The sequence below is a fragment of the Scleropages formosus genome, chromosome 4, assembly GCF_900964775.1.
Source record: "Scleropages formosus chromosome 4, fSclFor1.1, whole genome shotgun sequence".
NCBI classification, from domain to species: domain Eukaryota; kingdom Metazoa; phylum Chordata; class Actinopteri; order Osteoglossiformes; family Osteoglossidae; genus Scleropages; species Scleropages formosus.
This window is the reverse complement of record NC_041809.1, coordinates 4,863,356-4,884,249: the sequence shown is the minus strand read 5'-3', so window position 1 is coordinate 4,884,249 and position 20,894 is coordinate 4,863,356. Positions and strand designations below refer to the sequence as shown.

Genomic DNA, 20,894 nt, shown 5'->3' with positions numbered 1-20,894 from the left:
TCAACCTGGCTGAGGTAAAAATATTTTCCCCGCCCGTCACTCGCTGCTCTCCGATGGCTTACATTTGCAATGTTTAATAAACACATTTACTATCTATATGAATATTAATAATACACTTACCGCAGAAACAGCGCCGTGGAAAGGTACTAGAACGTACTCGGCTTCGAGAGGGTAAATTGTGTGGTTTTGTTTATAATTAAAAAAAAAAAAAAAAACCGCCAAGAGTGCAGCGCGAGTAACGACTTTTCCGCGGGAAACTTTTCGGCGCAACGTGATTGGAGGATCGGCAACCCCAAAGGTCGCGTGACTGCGGCTCTCCAGCTCGCGACGTTGGCGGTTCTCCGAGCCCTGGTGGAGCAATGGCGGTCGATTGGCGTGAAACTGGTTAATGATCAAAAAGGCCAGAGAAAAGACAAGCGGAGACCAGTTTAAGACAATATAATAAAACGAGTGGAATGTGAATCTAATAATGGTGGTCTCTTAATAATTTGTAAGATAAAGTCCCCGTTTAGGACACAGAACAAAATATTTTTTTGCCTGACAGAGAAAACAAAGAATTCACTTAACACTATATTATACTCTTTATTATAAAGCATATAGCACGTTTCATTTTGTCTTAAGGTATTCCCAAGGATGTCCTGCATTTTAACTGAACAAGGATTTGAAGTCAGCTGGAGACACTGAAGCTTCGAGGGGAGGAAACACTAGGGCCAAACAGAGGAGACAGTTGAAGAAAGTGTTTCCACATTTCCAGAGATGGCTCAGATAGTCAAGCATGTATTGCAAACAATTTAACCGTATAATTCAAAAGAGCAATCAAACCCCACACAAATCGTAACCTTGTGTTACAGTTCTGATTTCTGCATTCGGAGAAAGTCCAACACTCCCATTTATATTTGGCAGTTTTGTACTGTAGAGCATGCCTCTTCAGCATGATTTGCTTCCATAAACTGATGCTGATCATAAAAAGTCTTAAAGCACTCAATGAATCCCCTTTTATGATAATATAGATATAATTCACTGTAAAGTTTTGTTTTCTGACCTCATATCGATAACCACATTGACACTAAACGAGACTAACAGTCCAGTTAATGCATGATCCAGGTGTGACATTCATAAATTTAGAATTTTAAAAAATAATTCTACTTTTAAGATGTGCTGCTCCTTAGCCACAGTACTGTAATGCAAAATTACAAAACAGGCAATTTTTGACAGCAAGCAACTTAGAAAGTTGACGCCAACCAGTATTTTAATGTTCAGTTTTACATTTTCTACTCATGGCAACAATATGAAAGGAATATTTTAAGTAAATGACAGTTGTATTGGCTTTCCCTTTTACCACACTATAACCAGGCCAGCACTGTAAAGATCTAAATACTGTATGTTCTATATCTGGAGAAATATTTTTGTCAAGCAGAACAGTACAAAATGTAATGCATCCTGCACCGCAATCCACCTGCAGTGAAAAAAGTTCCAACATTTGTTTTCAAATAACAAAAAGGTAGAAAAACCTTTAATGGATAAAATCAAAGTCTTGGTCCCGTCAAAATAAATACTACCGTAGATTCTCATTCATCTTCTTCTTCAACTCTGCTTGTCCTACAGTATTTCCCACGTCAGGGTTTGTACAGCCCAAATTGTGTGGGGTTGACGTTTGAGCCGTATCTGTGTGGTGCTGCACTGAAGGCAGTTCTGAAATTTTGGGTGGAGGCCATGCCCGCACCTGCTCCTAGGCCGATACCTACACCAAGTCCGGAGCCTGGTCTGGTCAAGCCATGACTAAACATGCTGTTGTACGGGGCAGCACCGTAAGCAAAGCCTGCGCCGTAAGACCGTTGGGGCTGTGTGCTGGACAGCAGCACTGGGGCCACATTCCTCCCCGGTGTGTTGAAGGAGAACTCAGGGGGCGGGCTGCTGGCTTTGGCTGGAGTGGAGGTGAGCGGGTCTAGTGCGTCCAAGGGCTTGGGGGCTGGGGGCGGGCCGCTGTAGTCCGATGGGCCAAGCATGCCCATCGGTAGGCTGCCCGTCATCAGGGATGGCCGGATCCAGTCATCCTTGAAAATCTGAACCGTCAGAGTAGAGACCAGGGTGCAGAGGCGGTTGGTCACATGAGCGAGCACCATCTGCTCGTTGGCGTCCCTGCGAATGCGGACGTGGACTGAGCCGGCCTGCCGGTGGAGGACAGTGAGATAAAGATTCAGTTGTCATGTTTAAATAACACTGCAGATTGATATGGCTCCTATATGGGACAGCAGTATCACTACAGTCTGTAACCGTATCCCTGTACAAACAGCACTTTTAACAAAGACAAGGAGTTCAAAGCACTCCACTTTCTGCTGAAGTACAATGTGCTGCAAGCCAGTGTCCCTTTTCGCCACCAACAGACATGCACAATTACATTTTTCATCTGCGTCAGGTTAAATTTACTGCAGCGAGTAGAACAATGTCACTCTGATGAACCAGATACAAAGGCAGCCAAATGGAATGTGATGAATATTTTCCAAATGGTTTAATTGTTTGTAACAGAAAATCACATATTGCATTATTTACATCTGCTGCAGCTTTCCAGTATTTGTGGCCATACCTAGCCTTTACACACAAACATACAAACTGCACTTTAGCTACTGCCTGTGAGATTCATCCCATGTGGAAACTCACTATCAATAAACCCTTGTCCAATGCAGGGTGCAGGGTTGTGGTGGTGCGGAGCCTATTATGGAAGCAGAGTGCACCAGGTAGGGTACAGCGTGGATTGAATGCCTTTCCATCACAGGGTAGCCACACAAACACAGAGGTGGGTAGTAAAGCATTACATTTGCTCAGCTACTTGTACTTAAGTAACTTTTTGGAGAAGTTGTACATTCCAGAGTGCTTTTGGCATTGATACTTCTTACTTTTAATTTGAAAAGAAAACAGTATTTTATTCTTGTATTTGTTATTTTCTTTTTAGTTTTGAATTTTTCCACATTTCATGTTTCAATTTCCTCTCCATCAAACTATTCAAGTTACTACTGCTATGAACCATGATGTCTATGAACCATGATGGTGCACAGCATAAAGACCAGACTTGCTAAACAGACTGTGTGCGGCGGTCAGAGTGAGGATATTATGAGTCCCTTGGCATGTGACCATGGGCAGATAGCTCTCCGAGAAAAAGAACTAAAGCAACAGAGCTCATTCCAGCACAGCTGTTCAATTCTGAGATGAACACGGCACAGCGCCCCCTTCTGACCAGAAACGTAGATGTGGAACATAGTCAGAAAATGATGAAAATCAGACCCAGTAGTAGAAAGCACAAGAGATCTAGAGAAAGAAGGCTGTGGAGTGGTCCACAAAATGTGGCATATATTCCCAAGACAGTAAAGGTGTCTGAGAAAAACTTCAGTCTCATTTACTTTAATGGGAAATAAGTTCTATAGGACATGTTACACCTGAGCAATGTATTGAAAGATCATCTAGAACCACTCCTACTTAAATAAACAGCACAATTCCTCCCAGTGCTTTTAAGTGCTTTTTAAAAAAAAAACAGTTTATTCTGAGGCTGGGGAATTAGAGAAAAGAATAATAATTTATTCCCCTGCATGTGTTGGAGCGAAAAAGGGTGACAGCAGAGTAACAAACCAGAGAGCCAAATCCAACGGTCCAGAAGTGTTCGTTCCGGACCTCCAGGACGCCGTCAAGAGTGGACACCTGAGTGACACAAAGGTGCACATGTACGTTGACTGTAAACTGTCAAGATATTATCTTAACATCTCTAGCCATACTCCAGTCTTAAAAGTACTTTACCAAATATCAATATCTTTTTTTAAAACAGAAAAAAAAAGACTTAAAAGTGGAGGGAAACATATCTGCATCATTAAACTGAGTGAGACAGGACAGTCACAGTTGTGGAAGCAACCTTACCTCTCTGAGCAGTTTATCTAGCTGGCCGATGACATGGGAAGGTGTGGTCTGAAGAGGGAGAACACAGCAGAGCAGTGCATTAAACCACCAGAGTTTAGGCCTCAGTGACCTCCACGAGGTCAGGCTTTTGGGCACGCAGCATGAAATCAAAACACCGAGACCCTACGATGTAATGGGAGTGAGGACAGCCTCGGGTCAGTCACTAACTGACTTGACCTTCAGCTCAAACTGCTCAGACTAAACAGACCAACCAATCAACCGACAAACCTATCAAGTCATGTAGTTAAAGCCATCTGGTGCAATCACACCAAAGGTCTCAGAGGTCTCTATACACAAATCTATATCTGCTAGTCCATTTGTGGTGCTCGTGCAAGTATCAGATGGATAGATATACAATATGTTTGGATGGCATATTGATGCTACAGGGTGTAACACTATACGAGCAAATGCAAAGAAAAGACTAGTCTGACAAATTACTCTGTCTATTGAGGAAGACGGAGACAGCAATGTCAGGAACTGTCCAGACCAATCTTAAGATCTGCATTTGAGATGTTACTAGTCCACTGATAGTCTCAGCAGATCATTTAAACGTCCATACCTGAAGCAGCACCTTTCCGCTGTAGACGCTCATCGGGTACATGGTCCCAAAGGTCATCAGGGCAATAGCGACCGCAGAAGCAGTGTCAACGGCATTGTAATTGCTAATAGAAAGAGAACTGACCTCAGTCTGGTAAGAACATTTCACAAAAGGCACAGAGATTCAAACACAGTTACCAAAACAACAGGCGCCATCCAGAGTACCCCGAACAAATAACCAAAACATTTCCCCACATGGCACTGTAACATTTTATCTTATTCCACTCAGTTCTAACTGGCCTATTAATTTATTTTTACAGACAGGTGCAGGTCTCTGTTAAAATTGCTGTACATTCAGAGCTCAAAAACAGTAAAGCCAGCATTATTATCACTATGGCTTACGAGCTTTCTTAACAACTAAAGCCTAATCTGAGAATTTGGAGGGGTATAAATATACGGAACATTTTTTTTTGTTTAGTTTTGTTTTCATATTCCGTTGGGATATACTCAGCCTTAAATGGAAGTTTTAAAAACCTCCAATTTTGAAAATTACAAAACGCAAAAATTAGGTTAAGCATGTATTGTGAGAGCTCTTACTACGAAGTAAATCTGTAGTCCAGCTGCTTTAACCTTCCCAAACAGACAGAAACAAAATGTAATTTGAAACATTTCACAGGTGGTTTATAACCTAATAGAACATTCTTAAGCCCGGATATTTAAAGAGTTGTATAACCTTACCATAAATAAATTAACCCAATTAAACTAAAAGGCTAAGAAAAACTTGTCTGCGCTTAGAAGTATTGGCTCAACAGAAGCCAAATGTTGGGAAAGCAAAGGAAAACAAGTGATTGTGCTTAAATGCATTAGTGAACAGTTAAGGGCAAGTGTTAAGACTGCTGGACTGCACACGGGCCAGATAACGTTCGCTACCCAAGTGAACGTCAAACAGAGTCGTATGGCTGTGTTTTCTTACCACTAGGTCATGCGCATGAATGAGCACCAGTGTGGGCAAATGGTGAGGACATTAATTCCGGATCTCTGGCGAAAGCCTAAAGAGGAAATCGGATTCCCAGTTCTGAACAAGGGACCACCATGCTACTGTCGATCAAGGTCACTATCCTGACCAAGGTCAGGTTCCAGCGCACAGGCTCAGCTGTCGGACAGGACAGGAGCTCATGTCATTAGCACGGAGAAGGGAGAGATAAGGAGGACGATGCACTCACTTGATTTCGATGAGCATGTAGGTGATGCAGAGCGACAGGGCCCCGGCGAGGTTGATCAGGACGAACGGGTTCATCCGAGGCAGAAGCACACTGCTGAGGCCCGGGATGATCCCGCAGAGGCTGCCGGCGATAAACAGGATTAGCGTACGGGAACGCGCCTGGCTAGCGGGCTGCTGCCACAGGAGAGAAGCGCTCGGTAGCTCAGGCAACACGACACGGAGCAGGCGCAGGACTGCGGAAGACCCTGCATCCGTGCCAGGGATTCCGTCAAAGACAACCACTGCGCGGGGAAATAACGCGGACTGAAAGGAAACGGTGATGCAGCCGAACTGCCACAACCGTGTTCTTTCACAGGACTCCTTTAGAACAGCAAACGTACACGCGAAGACCTGCCCTTACGTACACAGGCCGTGCTTTTTGGTGTTGTGGCAGCCTATTGTTTTTGGAATGCCTCTTCTGGGCAAGATACAGACCATTTCAAGTTCATGAATTATTGATCACAGGGAATGCTTGAGTTATTTGATTAACTGGCTGCCTTTCCTTCAGTTGTGCTTGTTCCCTGTATGAAACATTTATAGGTATCAAAACCTAGACCTAGGACCACCGTGTTTGGGGAGACATTGTTTTTGCTCATAATAATAAAAAGAAACATTAGCGGGCACCGCAGGCAACGCTGACAACCACAATTGTTGTGCACAGGGATGTGTTCCTGCTGCTGACATGGCAGCGTGAACAGTGCACGCGGGACTGCAGCTCTAACATGGGCAAGCGGTTGGCGCAAACGTTAAGCCACACCTCATGATGTAAACCGATGCTCCGTGAAAACACCACCCTCCTGTCTTCCAGAGGGCAAACCGACATTCCCTGCTCCAGCGGTGCAAGCACCAGTGCCAACCATCTGCGATCCAAAGGGGTTGCCATGGCGATGGCAAATGAGCATTAATCTCTTTTTTGCCACTCCTTCCACACTGGGCAAAAATGGCACCATACTCATCCCTAAAAGTACTTAAATGATTAACCTCTTAGAGAGGCCTTCAATGTAAAGATCATACCAAACAGTAGCTCTTCACTGCCCTGAAGTGACAGACACACGAGATTGGTGTCTTCCTGTCTGGAACGACATTGATAGATCAGAAAGGACAAACTGGCTGAACTTAACACTGAAAATACTTATATGTACAAAAGTTAATACCACTTTATATTAAGATTATTTAGTCAGTTCACCTTTCTTCAAAGCGACACATATCTAAAACACATCTTTGTACTGTGGGAGGAAACCCATGGGAACAAGGGGTGATCATGGAACCTCCACACAGACTGAATGGGATTCAAACCCATGTCCAAACCCACAGCCCAGGGGTGTGAGAAAACGGTACCTGCTGCACCACTGTTTTGCTCAGTTATACAGAAGGATTTTGACGTTACATGATTCAAGTCATCATTTCTTAATCTACATTCATATTCCTTTACCAGAAAAGAAACAAAAAAATCTTTCACCATATCCTGCAGTGTAATAAAACAAGACCTACATCCTACATGAGAATCAAAGGAAAATCTGGGAAAAACAGGGCAAACATCCCATAAACCACTCTCTACAGCATGAACAACTTAAAAATATTTTGATTAATTGCCAAATGGTGTTTTTAAAAATCTTCAAATCCGCTAAATTTAATAACAGCAGCAGCGTTTTTAGCATTCTTCTTTGTGGAATTAAAATCCCATTTCATAATACTCTGCCTAGTGTGCCAGCCTCCGTCGGTGAGAGGCAAGCCTGTGTCCGCCATTGGCCTGCCGAGGTGCTGGCACCGCCTCCGCGGCGGAGCCCCCACCTCAAGCCCAGGGCCTGGCATCATGAGAACATTGGGGCTTTGTCTGCGGAGCACCACAGCACGACTTTTAATCCCCCCAGGTCTGAGACAAAAAATACAGGATTAAGGGGAGAGGCAAACAAAACACTTGATATGATGTCCTTCGGGTACATACAGGGAAACTCCTAAAGAGTTGAGTATCGCAAAATTTTAAGTAAACTTATATAACGACTCCTACCTCCAGATAAAGGTAGCGAGGTTATGTACAAGACCTTATTACAATCGTGGAAGAGGAGCCTCACACACAGTACTAGGGAACAGAAGGCAGTAGCAGGACATAAAGACAAATCCTTGGAGCTTGAAGGTGGACAGTTAAAGTCATATAAGGCACCTTGATGTAGTACCTGGAAACGAGGCAGCATAGTGGTTAGAACTGCTGCCTTTGGACCCAAAGGTCGCAGATTTGAGTCTCACCTCCAGCTGTAGTACCCTTGAGCAAGGTATGTGCTAACCCTAAATTGCTCCAGTAAAATTATCCAGGTGGTAAATAACTGGAAGTAGCTTAATGTTATAAGTCACAGAGTGCATCCTTTCAGGTGAACAATCAGAGGAACGCCCAGTGTTGCCGGGTTTGGCTCCGGCTCGCCGCGACCCTGCTTGGGACAAGCGGTTTCAGCAAATGTGTGTGTATCAGAGGAACTTATGAATAGTCACAATCAACACTATCGACCAGCTGCTTTTCCACAGCGTATAGCTCAGAAAGCCGCCGACAATGACAGTTTTGTGAGAGCCGAGCGTGAAGCATGTCAGCTGATGGGGTTCTTTGAGTTGCTTGTGCCGACACACCTCAGGCAGGGAGGGAAAAAAGACGGCCCAAAATTTGAAGCCGGTACGACCCAGATCATTACCAGGGTGATGTGGGCAAGTCTTTAAGCTTTCCTTATCTTTCTGAAAACACTCTTTTCAAAACCTTTTTGCCTTCCTGCTCGGATAAACGTCACAACGCGCCATCTCCCAGTTTAACAGGCAGCTTATCTCTGTTCTTCGTTTGTGTACTAAACACGCGTGGAAGACCCCTACCTCTTTGACCAGTATGAACAGCATCTCCCATCTCAGTCCTGCCATCCCTCCTGCAGTGGCTGCGGCTTTCATCTCTCTGCGCCTTCACTGCTATTTTAGTGCTGCCTGAGCTGTCTTGTGTCCTCTCTTTGTAGACCAGGGTCAGCAATCACAACCTAGGGGTCCTGTCTGGTAAGTGGGTTTTGCTGCATGCAGCATTTGATGGATTAATTAAAGGCATAGTTTGGATGTAGGATAAAGACTAAAATTAGTTAAAATTTTTTTTTTTTTTTTTAAAATCTACATACACATGCAAGAGAAAGGTGACAGTATTATCCATTTAATAAATTCATCCATCTATTCATCTATCATTCGTTTATAACTGCCTGCCCAGTGCAGGGTCAAGGTGGTCCGGAGCCCATCCTGGAAGAACAGGCTTTGAAGCAGGGTAAACCCTGGATGGGATGCCAGTCCATCACAAGGGAATTACACACTTATTTACTCACACCTACACACACACACAGTCTGAAACTGCTTGTCCCAAGTGGGGTCGCGGTGAACCGAAGCCTAACCTGGCAACACAGGGTGGGAGGCTGGAGAGAGAGGGGACACACCCTGGATGGGACGCCAGTCCATTGCAAGGCACCCCAGCAGGGCTCGAACCCCAAACCCACCAGAGAGCAGGCACAGGCCAAACCCAGCGTGCCACCACACCCACCATGAGCAATTTAGAGTCACCCGAAACACATCTTTGGACTGTGCGAAGAAGCCTACCAGATACCCGCCTCTACACAACACATTTGCGTTTCTCACACGTGCCCTTTCAGCTATTCATGGCTGCTTCTGCAACAGCTTTCTTCACTCTCTTGCATCTCTCTTACTCAAATGATTTACTGCTGGATTGGGATGCTGAAATGAAGGTGGTAAAGTGTTAAAAAGCACGAAACACCTGCTTCTTGCATTGTTTTGCACTTCTCATTTACTTTGCTAGGGGAATCCAAAAATAAATCCCTCTACTCATGCATGTTTGACCTATTTGCACATTATCATCACCAGTGTAAGGAAGACAACTGCAGTTCTTCAACTTCAAACACACAAGAAAACACAAGTTATATATATATATATATATTATTTTATAAAACATAAAATGCACCATAGTCTTGACTCTTTATACATGCCATCTGCTCGTTTACACTTTTCAGGGACACCCACCAGTTATATCCCTTAAAAAGGTCACACTGTTTACCCCTGCGGCTTTCCACAATTAGTCAACATCTTCTGTGCATGTGCAGCCATTCCCCATCCCTAGGTTGTATTCCTAGGCCAACACTAAAGCCCTTTGGCTTGTACTGTTCCCGTTTGCATACATCACAGAGGAAGTGTATAAATAAAGTAGGAAAACAATATGTTCTGGCGCTGTGACGGGAACCGTTGCGTCGGTTCAGCCTCGCCATCGACAAGGCCTTGGCGTCCGCGGGTGAAGACGGACGCCGCTGAATGGATACAGTAGCCATTGTAATGCAGCTGTCGCTTCCTATACTTCAGCCTGAAAGGAGGCAGCCTCGGGACCTGTGAAGCAGCCATGCGAAGTGATCTTTGTACTGCGAGCTAAAAACAAGTGCGCACAAAAAACAAACAAACAAACAAAAGCCCCTGTGAACATCACTGAGGTAAACAAGGAAAATAATTCCTCTTCCTGGGGCTAGCCATTCATTTGGAATCAGCGCTGTGGACAGACCTTTGAAGGCTGAGATGCTGTTGCGGTTGGGCAGCGGGGGGGTATAGTGGCAGCAAACGGTCATGGACTCTGGCCTTAAGTAGGAAGCACCACGAGGGAAGCACAGACAGCATACAGGTGCTTCAACAGGAAAGAGGCCTAAATTTTAACAAATCATGCTGCATTTCAAAGCAGGTCAGGTCGCATGCAGATGATTGCAAGAGACTCATTTTAACATGTATACTGGACTGCACTTTATGCTCTACACCCAATGGACACGTTGACCTTCTGCTAAACTGCATTTTTTCCGCTGAGCTCCTCGTGGATTTCCGCAGCGCTACATCCCTCCCTCCCCTGCCAGTTGGAGGAACTATATAGATCAATGTGGGGCGGAGAGAATAAATAATTGAAAGAGGATCTTACCTTCGACTCAAGTCTGCAACGTGCTCCTGAAGCCAACTGGTGCTGGCAGCTGTGGAGGAGGGAAACAAACCAGAGGGGTAGGAGTTACATATCCACACGTGCGCGACCTCGCTGGCAGCCATTGTTGCAGTTGTAACAGGAAACCCCGTGCCATTCGATCGCGTGCAGAGCCAACCTCCTCTGCTGTCTGCCCGTATTGGTTACATCACCAGATGACCAAGCAGCTGAGATATGCTTTTAGCACGCCTCCCGCCATCTGTCCAATATGGCGGCAAAAGGAGCATTCTGAGAAGACGTGGCCAAACAGGCGAGAGGAACTGTGGCCCTTTAGCTGCATTCAATTTGAAGTGGCGCAGAAGAGCACACCAGAGTGAATTTGTTTTGTTGAAACACAGAATGAAATAGCCGGCCGACTGTGCCCAACAGCCCCGGGCTGCCCCCCGTACTCTGCCACCCCCACCACTTTTTCCTCTAACCTGTGCTCCAGACAGGGGCCGTCTCAGAAAAAGAAACGGCCCAAACCCCAGCCATCAAGCCCTTTCAGCCTCCAAACAAATCAAAGCCGAGACCTCCGATTTTGTTTGACACCCTGCCTTTGACGGAGAGTCCCTGTGGCAAGAGCAACTCTCGAAACACAAGAACGTGTCGAAGGCACCCGCTTGGTCCTGGGTCCGCCCTCCCCAAGGAAATGACACGTGAAAGGCCAGAGATGATAAACTGGTGCATGAGGAAGTCTATCTCCTTGTATCGTACCGCCCTTATAGCTTCTTAAACTGTGCTGATATGACAATATCTAATGGTTCATAGCAGGGGATGGTCCTGCCTCAAGCTCTGACCTTTATCACTAAAGCACAGCCTTTAAATAAAATAAAAAAAAAACCTAGGCCTACAGCCCAGCCTGTACTCTTGGAACCAGAAGACGACAGTAGAGGACGTTCACCAGGTGACATGTGTCACAAGACTAGAGAAAAGAGGGACACGCAATGCCGTTGTAGCAGTAAGTGAAACACACTACATCTGTCCATCTCCACATTCCAGTTACTCCATGGTAAAAGAATAAGGCACTGCTATCCAATAAGCAACTAATTAATTCAATTAGTTAAGAACTACAGTGCAATGAAAACAAAACCACATCCGACTCCGACCCCCCTCCCATGATCCCCCAACGGCAGTGGACTCCAGCACCTCGACCTAAGAGTGTGCGGTAAGACCGTGGGATGTTCTTGACTGGAACATCTTAAAAACACATGTCAGTAGGTCATTCCGCGGGTTCAGCTGGCACCAAATACAGGTACGGAAGGGCTGCAGTATCAGTTTAACACACTGCCAAACGCTTAGCACAATCAGGAGAAACAGCCAATGTCAAGACTGATAAGCAGATTGTGACTTGAGTTACCCCTTAAGAAGATGAGCCTGAAATGTATGTGATGCGCTTCCTACATTCTGGCCAATCCTGGCAGGCTTTACTTACTTGGCCCCTGGGGGCAGGAGCGCTGAGGGAGAGAGCACACGAGTCAATAAGAGGAGGGAAAACGCAACACCCTCCAACTGATAGAACAGCAAGTGGTTGATCTGTAAAACCATACGCACCACTAACAGGAGATTTAGCTGGATACTTCATTTTGTGTCAGATGAGGTAAAGGGCCTAGTTACTGCAACCCAAAGGAAACACTTTCACTTTCGATGAATCCAAACACTTACATTCTGAGACGAGAACTGCAACAGATGTGCAGAGTGGAGAGGATGCATGTGCACATATCACAGTGTGCTAATTTGACATACTGCCATAAATGTACTAATTGTACTATTTGTATAGCATTAGTTGTATTTTCTTCAAACAGAGTTACTTTAAGTTTACTATTATGGTACTTTAATTAGTTTTGTTAAACGTGTCTGAATGAGCATCCACCACATTAAATTCTGTATGTGTGCAAAGTGTTTTCTTAAATTCAATTTTTTAATAGTTACAAGGCTTTTCTACTCAGCAAAAACAATAAATAATATCAGCTTTTAACGACATTTTGTATTATTTTGGGCACATTTCAGCACAAAGACTCCTTTATTGCCAGCGCGGCCGTAAGACCAAGCCAATCTTGGTGGATTTTTTTGTACTCATGGCCTGTCTGTCTGGAGCCCTGGAGGCGGTAATGTCTGGATCATGCTTATGCAATGCCTTGTGTGTGTGTATAAAGACTGGATAACAAACTTAACACCTACGGCATCAGGATGGTGTGCGAGTGTGTGTGTGTGTGTGCGTGCGTCCGTTGGGGTGTCTGTGTGGAGAGGCCGCTAGAGTGCCGCTGTCAGGGTCCCTGCCTGCAAGGCATACAGTGATGTGATTGTGCCCCCCCCCACCTGCTGTGTCAAAACACTGTCAGAGGAACAAGCGCCAACACTGCGCTTAGGGTACTTGAGTGTCTAGACACATAAGCACTGCACAGAGACCACCTGTGTTTGACAAATGTCATTATGCACGATGTAAACTTGTGGGTGCTGAACACACGCACATGCCGTACTGTTTCTATGACCCCTGGCATTCCACAGCCATCCAAACATTATGCCCCACTAAAATAGATATTGACTGAGTGCTTCTAAATTGCACACTCGCTTAGTTACATTTCTTATTCTGTGCAGCTTTATGCACGGCAAACGAATTCAGAGCAGACAGTAAGACTCATTCAGGTGGAAGTCTACATCCTCTAAAGATTCAATAATGTTTTGCACTATAGGGTGCATCTGGCCCTGTAATATGTCTCATTCCTTGGCTGCTATATGACCAAGAACAACAATCACTGGACCTACTGACTCCAATAAGATGGCGGCCTTACCATTACACATCTCTCACACACACACACACACACAGTCTTAACCGCTTGTCCCATATGGGTCACGGGGAGCCGGAGCCTAACCCGGCAACACAGGGCGTAAGGCTGGAGGGGGAGGGGACACACCCAGGACGAGACGCCAGTCCGTTGCAAGGCACCCCAAGTGGGACTTGAACCCCAGACCCACCGGAGAGCAGGACTTGGTCCAACCCACAGCGCCACCGCACTCCCCCCCATTACAGATCTCCCACCACAGTAATCAGTTAGTCACAGTCATTGTGGGTCACAGATATTCTTTGGCTTTCTCCGCAGGTAAACCCATCTGGATGTAAGGAAATAAGGTGAAATGTGACTCAGACCACACTACCTTTTCCATTGCTCAGATGGGCAAGTTTTGTTCTCCTTACACCAAGTTATGTTTCTTTGAACACAGGCCATGGAAAGAAGCGGTTTCCAAAAGGCAGCCCTGCCCTGAATTCCAGCTTTGTGAAGCTCACAGCATATAGTGTTTGTTGAGACTTGGTCATGGAGGTGCTGACTCAGTAATGTCTTCATTTCTGAGATTGTGTTTTTGTGGCATTTATGAACCTCCCTGTGAGGTGTCTGTCCCTGTTCGTGAGGTTCAACTTGTGACATTTCTTCCTCTTTGCCAGTGGGTTCTTCCATGTTTGACATATGTTGCCCATTTCAGGCGGTTCCCTTGACACATCAAATGCAGTTTGCGAGGATGATATATCTACAATTTAGGCACTGATTATTTGGTCTCTTCAGACTCCATTGGCTGCCTCACGCTGCTTTGAAAACTCACATATTAAGTGTTAGTGTTTTATAGCTGACACACACAGCTGTAAGACAGGGCCTCCTGAATCAGTCCTTCTGGGAATGTACTGCTCCACAGAGGGAGAACCAAGCACAGTTGGATCAGCAGCTGGGAGCTGCAACCTTATCTGCTGCTGCTGTCACAGGCCCATCATAGGCTTTCGCGGGGGCGCCTGACCAGCCTGAACCCCAGGGACCCTCAAGCAAGGGCAACAGGGACAGCATCAAGTGTTCTTGGCTATGCTTTGTCTCTGATCTGCAGAGGTGACGTAACAAAGCCAATGGCTGAACTCCTCTGACTTGTGGTGGGTATTTAATGTTCCAAACACTCAGCCAGGTGATGTGAAAGATCCTAACTCTCCATTTAGCATAATATATAATACACTTTGCTCACGCACCTCCATTTCAGAACAAGTGTGAAACTCTGTATCCTGCCAATGCCTCACCACATTGACCTGAAAGCAATTTCCACACTTAATCACCAACTGGAGAAGCAGTATACGTAAAGGGCACGCTCATCAACATCTAGTCCAAAACAGCAGATGAGGCTGACTGAACTCAAACCACAGTCTCAGTGGAAGCAGCTGTAGGACTCACACAGGAGCTTTGGGAGACACATGGAAGAATGTCAAGATGTATGAATGGGAAATAAACAGAGCAGCAGATGTGTACAACCCTAAAAAAATGTCCACTCAAAGACAGTATGGCCCTTTAAGGCTTGCTTAGCAGATTACATCCAAATCTGAGGCTAGACAATAGCAGCACTGCTAATCTACCGGTACATTCTCCTATACAGGTTAATTACCTAATAGACCAAAGCCAATTACTCACTTTAAGGTGTGACATATACCAAATGGGCCTTGGAAGTAATCTCCGTTAAGGGGCAAACTGTGCAAAAGGAGCAGGAGCAGCGGATCAGCGAAGGCCAAACAAACCCTGTGGATATCTACACAGAGAGGAAGAACTGGAGACACTTTAGCAAGGGCAACTGCATACCTCCATCTTAAAAAAATACTACCATTTGAAAACTTAGGTGGTGGAATTGGGGGGGGGGGAATGACTGCATTCTATATCAATGCACCACACGAGAACAATCGACTGCACATTTTAAATCATTTATGTGTTTTATGAATACTGTGATAAATGTACGGTGTGGCTAGCAGATTGTAAGTTAGAGCCCTGATGGTGAACGCCTGGGGGTGAATATTTAATTTATGTTGCTTTAGTAAAAATGACAATCCTGCTGCTGAGAGGAAACCTCAACTACCTACTACACGTTACGGACAATGACTCGTACCCTCTGCATGCCACCCTGCACAAAGAGAGAAGCACCTTCAGCACCAGGCCGGTCCAGGCTTACTGCTCCCAAGAACCACGTGAGGTCATTCCTGCCAACAGCCATCAAGCTCTATACAAAGTCCTCTCACTGTCCAAGTGCTGCTCATTTGTCTGTCCTCCTTTTTATTTGTGCACTCTATTTGAAATCTTTTACACCGGTCTCTATGTGACATCTATTTATGCAAAGGTTATTACAATGACTTATCATTACTTTTGTTGAAGGTATGCTGTAGACATGTGCAACTTGCTTTGGAATCGATAACGTTTCCATCTATCTATCCACCTATCTATCCATCAAGGAAATGTGAGCAGAGTGTTGCTTCAGATTAAAATTCCTGCTAAGCAAATAAAATACAGAAATGATGTGAGTAATAAAGTCTACGCCACCTCACTTGCTCTGCGTGTTGCTAACACACACATTTCACCCTGCCTTACAGCAGCTTCCAGTTGGAACGTAGTGGTGTGCACTGAATTGAGGAAAGCAGCACTGTCTGACAAAGACTGCAGGTGATGGCCATTCTCACTGCTCTGAAGCAGGACAGGAACCTCTGGTGGGGATGACTGCTGCCAATGTTGTCCTTGGTGCTGTTTTAGCAATAATTGCTCTTCTATCGACAGAGATGAAAATACTGAATCATACGCTAAGCACAATAACGGAACAATAAATTCATAGAAGCTCCTGATTAAACATCCAATGCATTCATATACGAGTTTTAAAAAAAAATACAAACTCATTCATAAATTACAAGACTACCCAATCACAGGGACTATGCATTAACTCATATACCTAATAATATGCCCTTATTTATAAATCCATTGGACAAGTAGAATTATACAAAAGGACAATTCAAATAATTTAAAAAAATCATTCATTGGCTCTCGGCAACTGTTCATTCCTTTACAACTCCTTCCTGAAATCATAACTTTTACCTTGTCCTCCAGAGGAGAATTATTCACACTTGTGCTGTAAAGCATTCATTTCTAAAGGAATGAAAAGCTGCAACGGAAGCGCAGCTGGTCAAAATCGCCAAAAATGAAGACTACAGTATTTTGACTGTTAGGTATGCAGAAAACACGGTAGCGCAACACAAGATACAACCCCCACACAATTACAGGAGAAAACGCATTAAGACATCTGGTGACCTTTCAGGATAGTGCAAAAAGACCCCTACGTTTACTTCAGGTCTTCAGCTGGGACCACCTGACTATGGCGCTACCAGCAGGTGTAAGATCAGTCAACGGTGCCCATCATGCATACCTTAACCACAAGCTAACTAAATAATCAAAGTGATCTAGATCCTGTTGCAACAGGCATATATATGTATGAATCAAAGATAGCACTGAAGCAGGGTTTCAGGCATTGGTAAGACTTGTAGAGCAACTTTCGAAATCTTCTGAGAACCTGCTTGCAGGGAGGGGAACTGCTCAGCTTCACTAAAAACAACACACTGATAGCTGTAGTTCAAGCATTGTCTCATACATTCAAGGGTTTGGCAGGTTGGGTGAAAATGAGCCGGAAGACGCTCTTACCTTCAGAGACGTAAACAAAGGGCTTGTTCTTCACAGACAGCAGGGTGAGCAGGTTAAAGAAGAGCGCCACAAATGTTCCTACCAACAGACGACCCCTACAGAGACCGGGGAACAGTCAATGTTCAATTGTTCCTCTCAGACCCAGACAAAGGACATCAAATGTTTAAAACGGGACCACCAACATCGCCAGCTATTAATACTCCCTCACACACATGCTGTTTACATGGAATATAAGCATGATTAGATCAAGTCCTTGAAGGTCCATTAAATTACATGTTTGGCTCTAGCGCTCAAAACACTTCAAATGTAATCAAATAGAATGACAGAAAGGCAGCCTGCAGCTACAAGAATCTCACACTACACCCAAACCTGTCAATGTAGTATCATACAGAATAAGCTATAAAAATTAATACAACACATGCTAAATTACACTGTCAGGCTCACATTTTTCAGAGTGGAATGCTGGGAATTAAAACTGCCATTAGTCAGCCATCCAACTGGATTCTAGCATGTATGATGCTGTTAGCACCTTCAGGAGTATTTATGACACACACACACACACACACACACACACACATAGTAACAAGATCGCTGATCCCTGCTATGGGCGACAGGACATGTAATAATAATTCACAAATTCAATAAAAACAAATCAATGGAAGATGAATGACGGAATATGGCAAACAACCAGCTCTGTTGCTCAAGAGAGGTTTCAAAACAGATGTGTGTCTGCTTATGATGTCTAAGCACCTAAAACAGTGTTTCCTTTTAATGCTTTTAAGATGCGAGTTATTTCTAGTATTTTCTCAGGTCAGGGATTTCGAGCACTCCAGTGGCCTGAAAAGCAATTATGGCAAGGTAGGCAGCTTTAAGCACATCCTCCTTTGTCAAACTATTAATCTTTGTTCCATAATGAGAATCTGGCATGACATGATGAGCGATGCCAAAATGATTAGCTGAAAATCTCATTTCAGGAGTTTAACAGGATGAGGCCTTTAAGTCACTTGGGGCAGAAACAAATCCGAGTCTGACTATAATGCCGTTATTGCTTGGCCATCCTCAACGTTTACCGCCGTAACCCAGCGGCAAGCGAGGCCATCAGCATGCGTGGGCAAGCTGACTTTAATTACAGAGGCGACGTGTGAGATGGGATTAGTGGGTAAATAGCCATCGTGGCACCTCTAGAGGCGAGCGGTGGACGCATACGTACGTGTGCACCTCTGGCTGCTCCATGAATCGCTCCACGCTGGACGAACCGGGTGGGAGACAAAAAACAAGCGTTAGCTCCGAGAAGTTGGTGACTATAAACTAGCCCTTGTTCACTTTCACAAGCAAGGAAGTGTTGCAGGCATCATTGGCGCGAGTTATGCAAAGCTATGGACTTAAGACACATTTAGAGTTATACATCAGGCAGGAAGCTTTTCTCCAAAGCAGCGTACAATTCAGGTTATACAAAGGTGCACGGACAGAGTTTTAAGGGCTTCAACACACACTGGTATGTTAGCTCACTTATAAATGAAACAGTTACTCTCACAGCATCCTTAAAACATAAAGGAAATGAGGACATACTACATCACAAGTCAATAAAAAGCTGCTCCAACATGAAAAATTAACTGCTATATTACTGTGAACACAGACAAGACAGATCAACAGAACGGCAAGTTTGCAACAGCAGAACGACTTCTCCCTTCTCAGTGTCACCTGATTTATAAATGAAATGAATGCAAGAGGCAGCACTCTTTATGGCATCAGAAATTTAACTTTGCAGAAATTACTTGTACTTGCAGAAAATGTTAAGACTGCACTCCCTACCGCTTTAAGACTGCTATGATTTGTTTCTGTACTCTGACATGATAAATAATGAGGCTTTTTCAGAGCTTACTCTTGTTCTGCTGTACCCAACTAAAGTGTAAGTCCGCAGAAATGTAATTAGTAATAACCATGAAATCTAGATGTGCGTTAATCTAAGTAATGTGGGTAAATTTTCAGCTAACTCCCCACCTCCTCTTCTCAGCCACTGTTTTGATGTGATCGCCACACTTTCTGAATAAGGCTCCCAAAATAGCTCATGTGATCTGAACACCCATTCAAAGTGGGGTGGACTGACCTCGAAGCTACGGGGGCTGGGTCACATGGCGGTTATGCGGGCAATCCTGGATGGTTCGGGTGAAACTGGGCTAGCCAGCAGTCCCCAGGTGGCACAGGCCCTAGCTGACCGCTGTAGCCCAGCCAGTAGGAAGCTTTTGTTTCCTGAATTAGTATTATTAGAGAGTTGACAGCTAAGGTGGGCAGTCTGTACAAGACCACTGGAACTATGGAGTCCATATAGGCTGACAAATACATTGGTAATGGTGTGTGTGTGTGTGTGTGTGTGTGTGTGTGGGGGGTATGATGCACATGGGTAATGATGGAACATGCTGAGTACTAATTGGCTACTGAAGGTGGTCTGCAGCAACATCTCTGTTCTAATAAGACACAACAGCCATTGAAAGCAGGCAACAAAACTAAATACGATTTCATGCAGGACAGTGCACTCTGTTGCACATGAAAACGTGTTTGGTGTACTGTAATTACATGTGTTGACAAATCGCTTGAATAATGCTATTTTTCCACAAATAAATCAGAAAAGATTAATCTTCAATCCAGTTTTATATCTTGCCCATGGAATTATACCATTTACATTAAGCATGTATTCAGGCTATTTGTAACTGTTTGTATTCTTCCGGATAAATCATACAAAAATAAATTTTCCATCTATGTATCACAGAGTGTAAGTTCTTTCAGAACTTGTCCAAGGGAGATCAAATTTATGAAAAGGGAAACATTCCCAATGGTTGCGAAAGTCTTTCAGCTCAGGTTGCCCTGCGTTTGAACTGTGTTCATGTCCCTAAGTAGCCTCGGCCCCACCTCCAGCTGCCCGTCAGAGCTGGTAATGAGCGCGAGAATATGGTGTTTGTGAGGTCACCGAGAGGTAAACCCCTCTCTGGCGCACCCTCATGGGCCAGGCTGGGCTGGGCCTTCCCACGGCCCCGAAAAACACCAGTAGACACGAGGGAGAACGGCACGCGGGGGCGTGGAAAAGAGGACTGTGAAACCTGCTACCTTTCCTTGAGGATGAAGAGCGCTCCAAGTTGGACGAGCACCGTGGAGGCAAAGACCGCCAGTACCTCAAATCGCTCGAACCTGGAACAAAAACATCACGAGGCAGAGTGGTTCAGTCGCGTCTCTAAACCCTGCAAGCGTCTGTGTTCATACAGCAACATACGTTGTGAACTCCTCAATGAAAGAAAAAAAAACAGAACATCTATTCTGCTTTGCAATTTTTCTTTTTAATCCACTGGAAAATAGTTTAAAAGGACATTGACAAGTTATGCTAGTGTACTCATTCATCAAAAGAGCGAATATTTTACAACACACACCAAATGGACAAACCCTAAAGAAAATAGAGTGAAATTCAGTAAGACGGGACACAAACAACACAACTTGCAACACAATCAATCCCCCGGTGGGATGTGAACTAGTGAAATCTAGGAAATGGTTTAACCATGACAAAGTGGGAACCCCAGGTTGTCCCTCAAATGGTTTTTCCATTTAATCACTTATCTGGCACTTTCTACAAAGTGATTTATAAAGTTGGGTTTGTACATTAACCTACTTACAAAGTTTTACCTAT

General features: G+C 44.6%; 1 protein-coding gene across 5 annotated transcripts in view; it reads right to left on the bottom strand.

Moving 5' to 3' along the window:
- Nucleotides 1–390: 390 nt before the first annotated feature.
- Nucleotides 391–20,894, bottom strand: part of slc30a6 (solute carrier family 30 member 6) — a 42,951-nt gene continuing 22,447 nt past the window's right edge. The window contains exons 5-13 of one of the 5 annotated variants that reach the window (XM_018749493.2): nt 20,324–20,404; nt 18,432–18,467; nt 17,222–17,316; nt 10,710–10,758; nt 5,703–5,822; nt 4,502–4,604; nt 3,904–3,951; nt 3,622–3,690; nt 391–2,168 (exon numbers count right to left, since the gene is read on the bottom strand). In XM_018749493.2, the coding sequence (XP_018605009.2) occupies nt 1,617–2,168; nt 3,622–3,690; nt 3,904–3,951; nt 4,502–4,604; nt 5,703–5,822; nt 10,710–10,758; nt 17,222–17,316; nt 18,432–18,467; nt 20,324–20,404 (1,153 nt within the window). In that variant the 3' untranslated portion in view covers nt 391–1,616. Of the gene's footprint in view, nt 2,169–3,621; nt 3,691–3,903; nt 3,952–4,501; nt 4,605–5,702; nt 5,823–8,590; nt 8,980–9,343; nt 9,660–10,709; nt 10,759–17,221; nt 17,317–18,431; nt 18,468–20,323; nt 20,405–20,894 lie in introns of those variants that run through there. The other 4 variants (XM_029250927.1, XM_018749497.2, XM_018749498.2 and 1 more) reach the window with 4 other exon arrangements.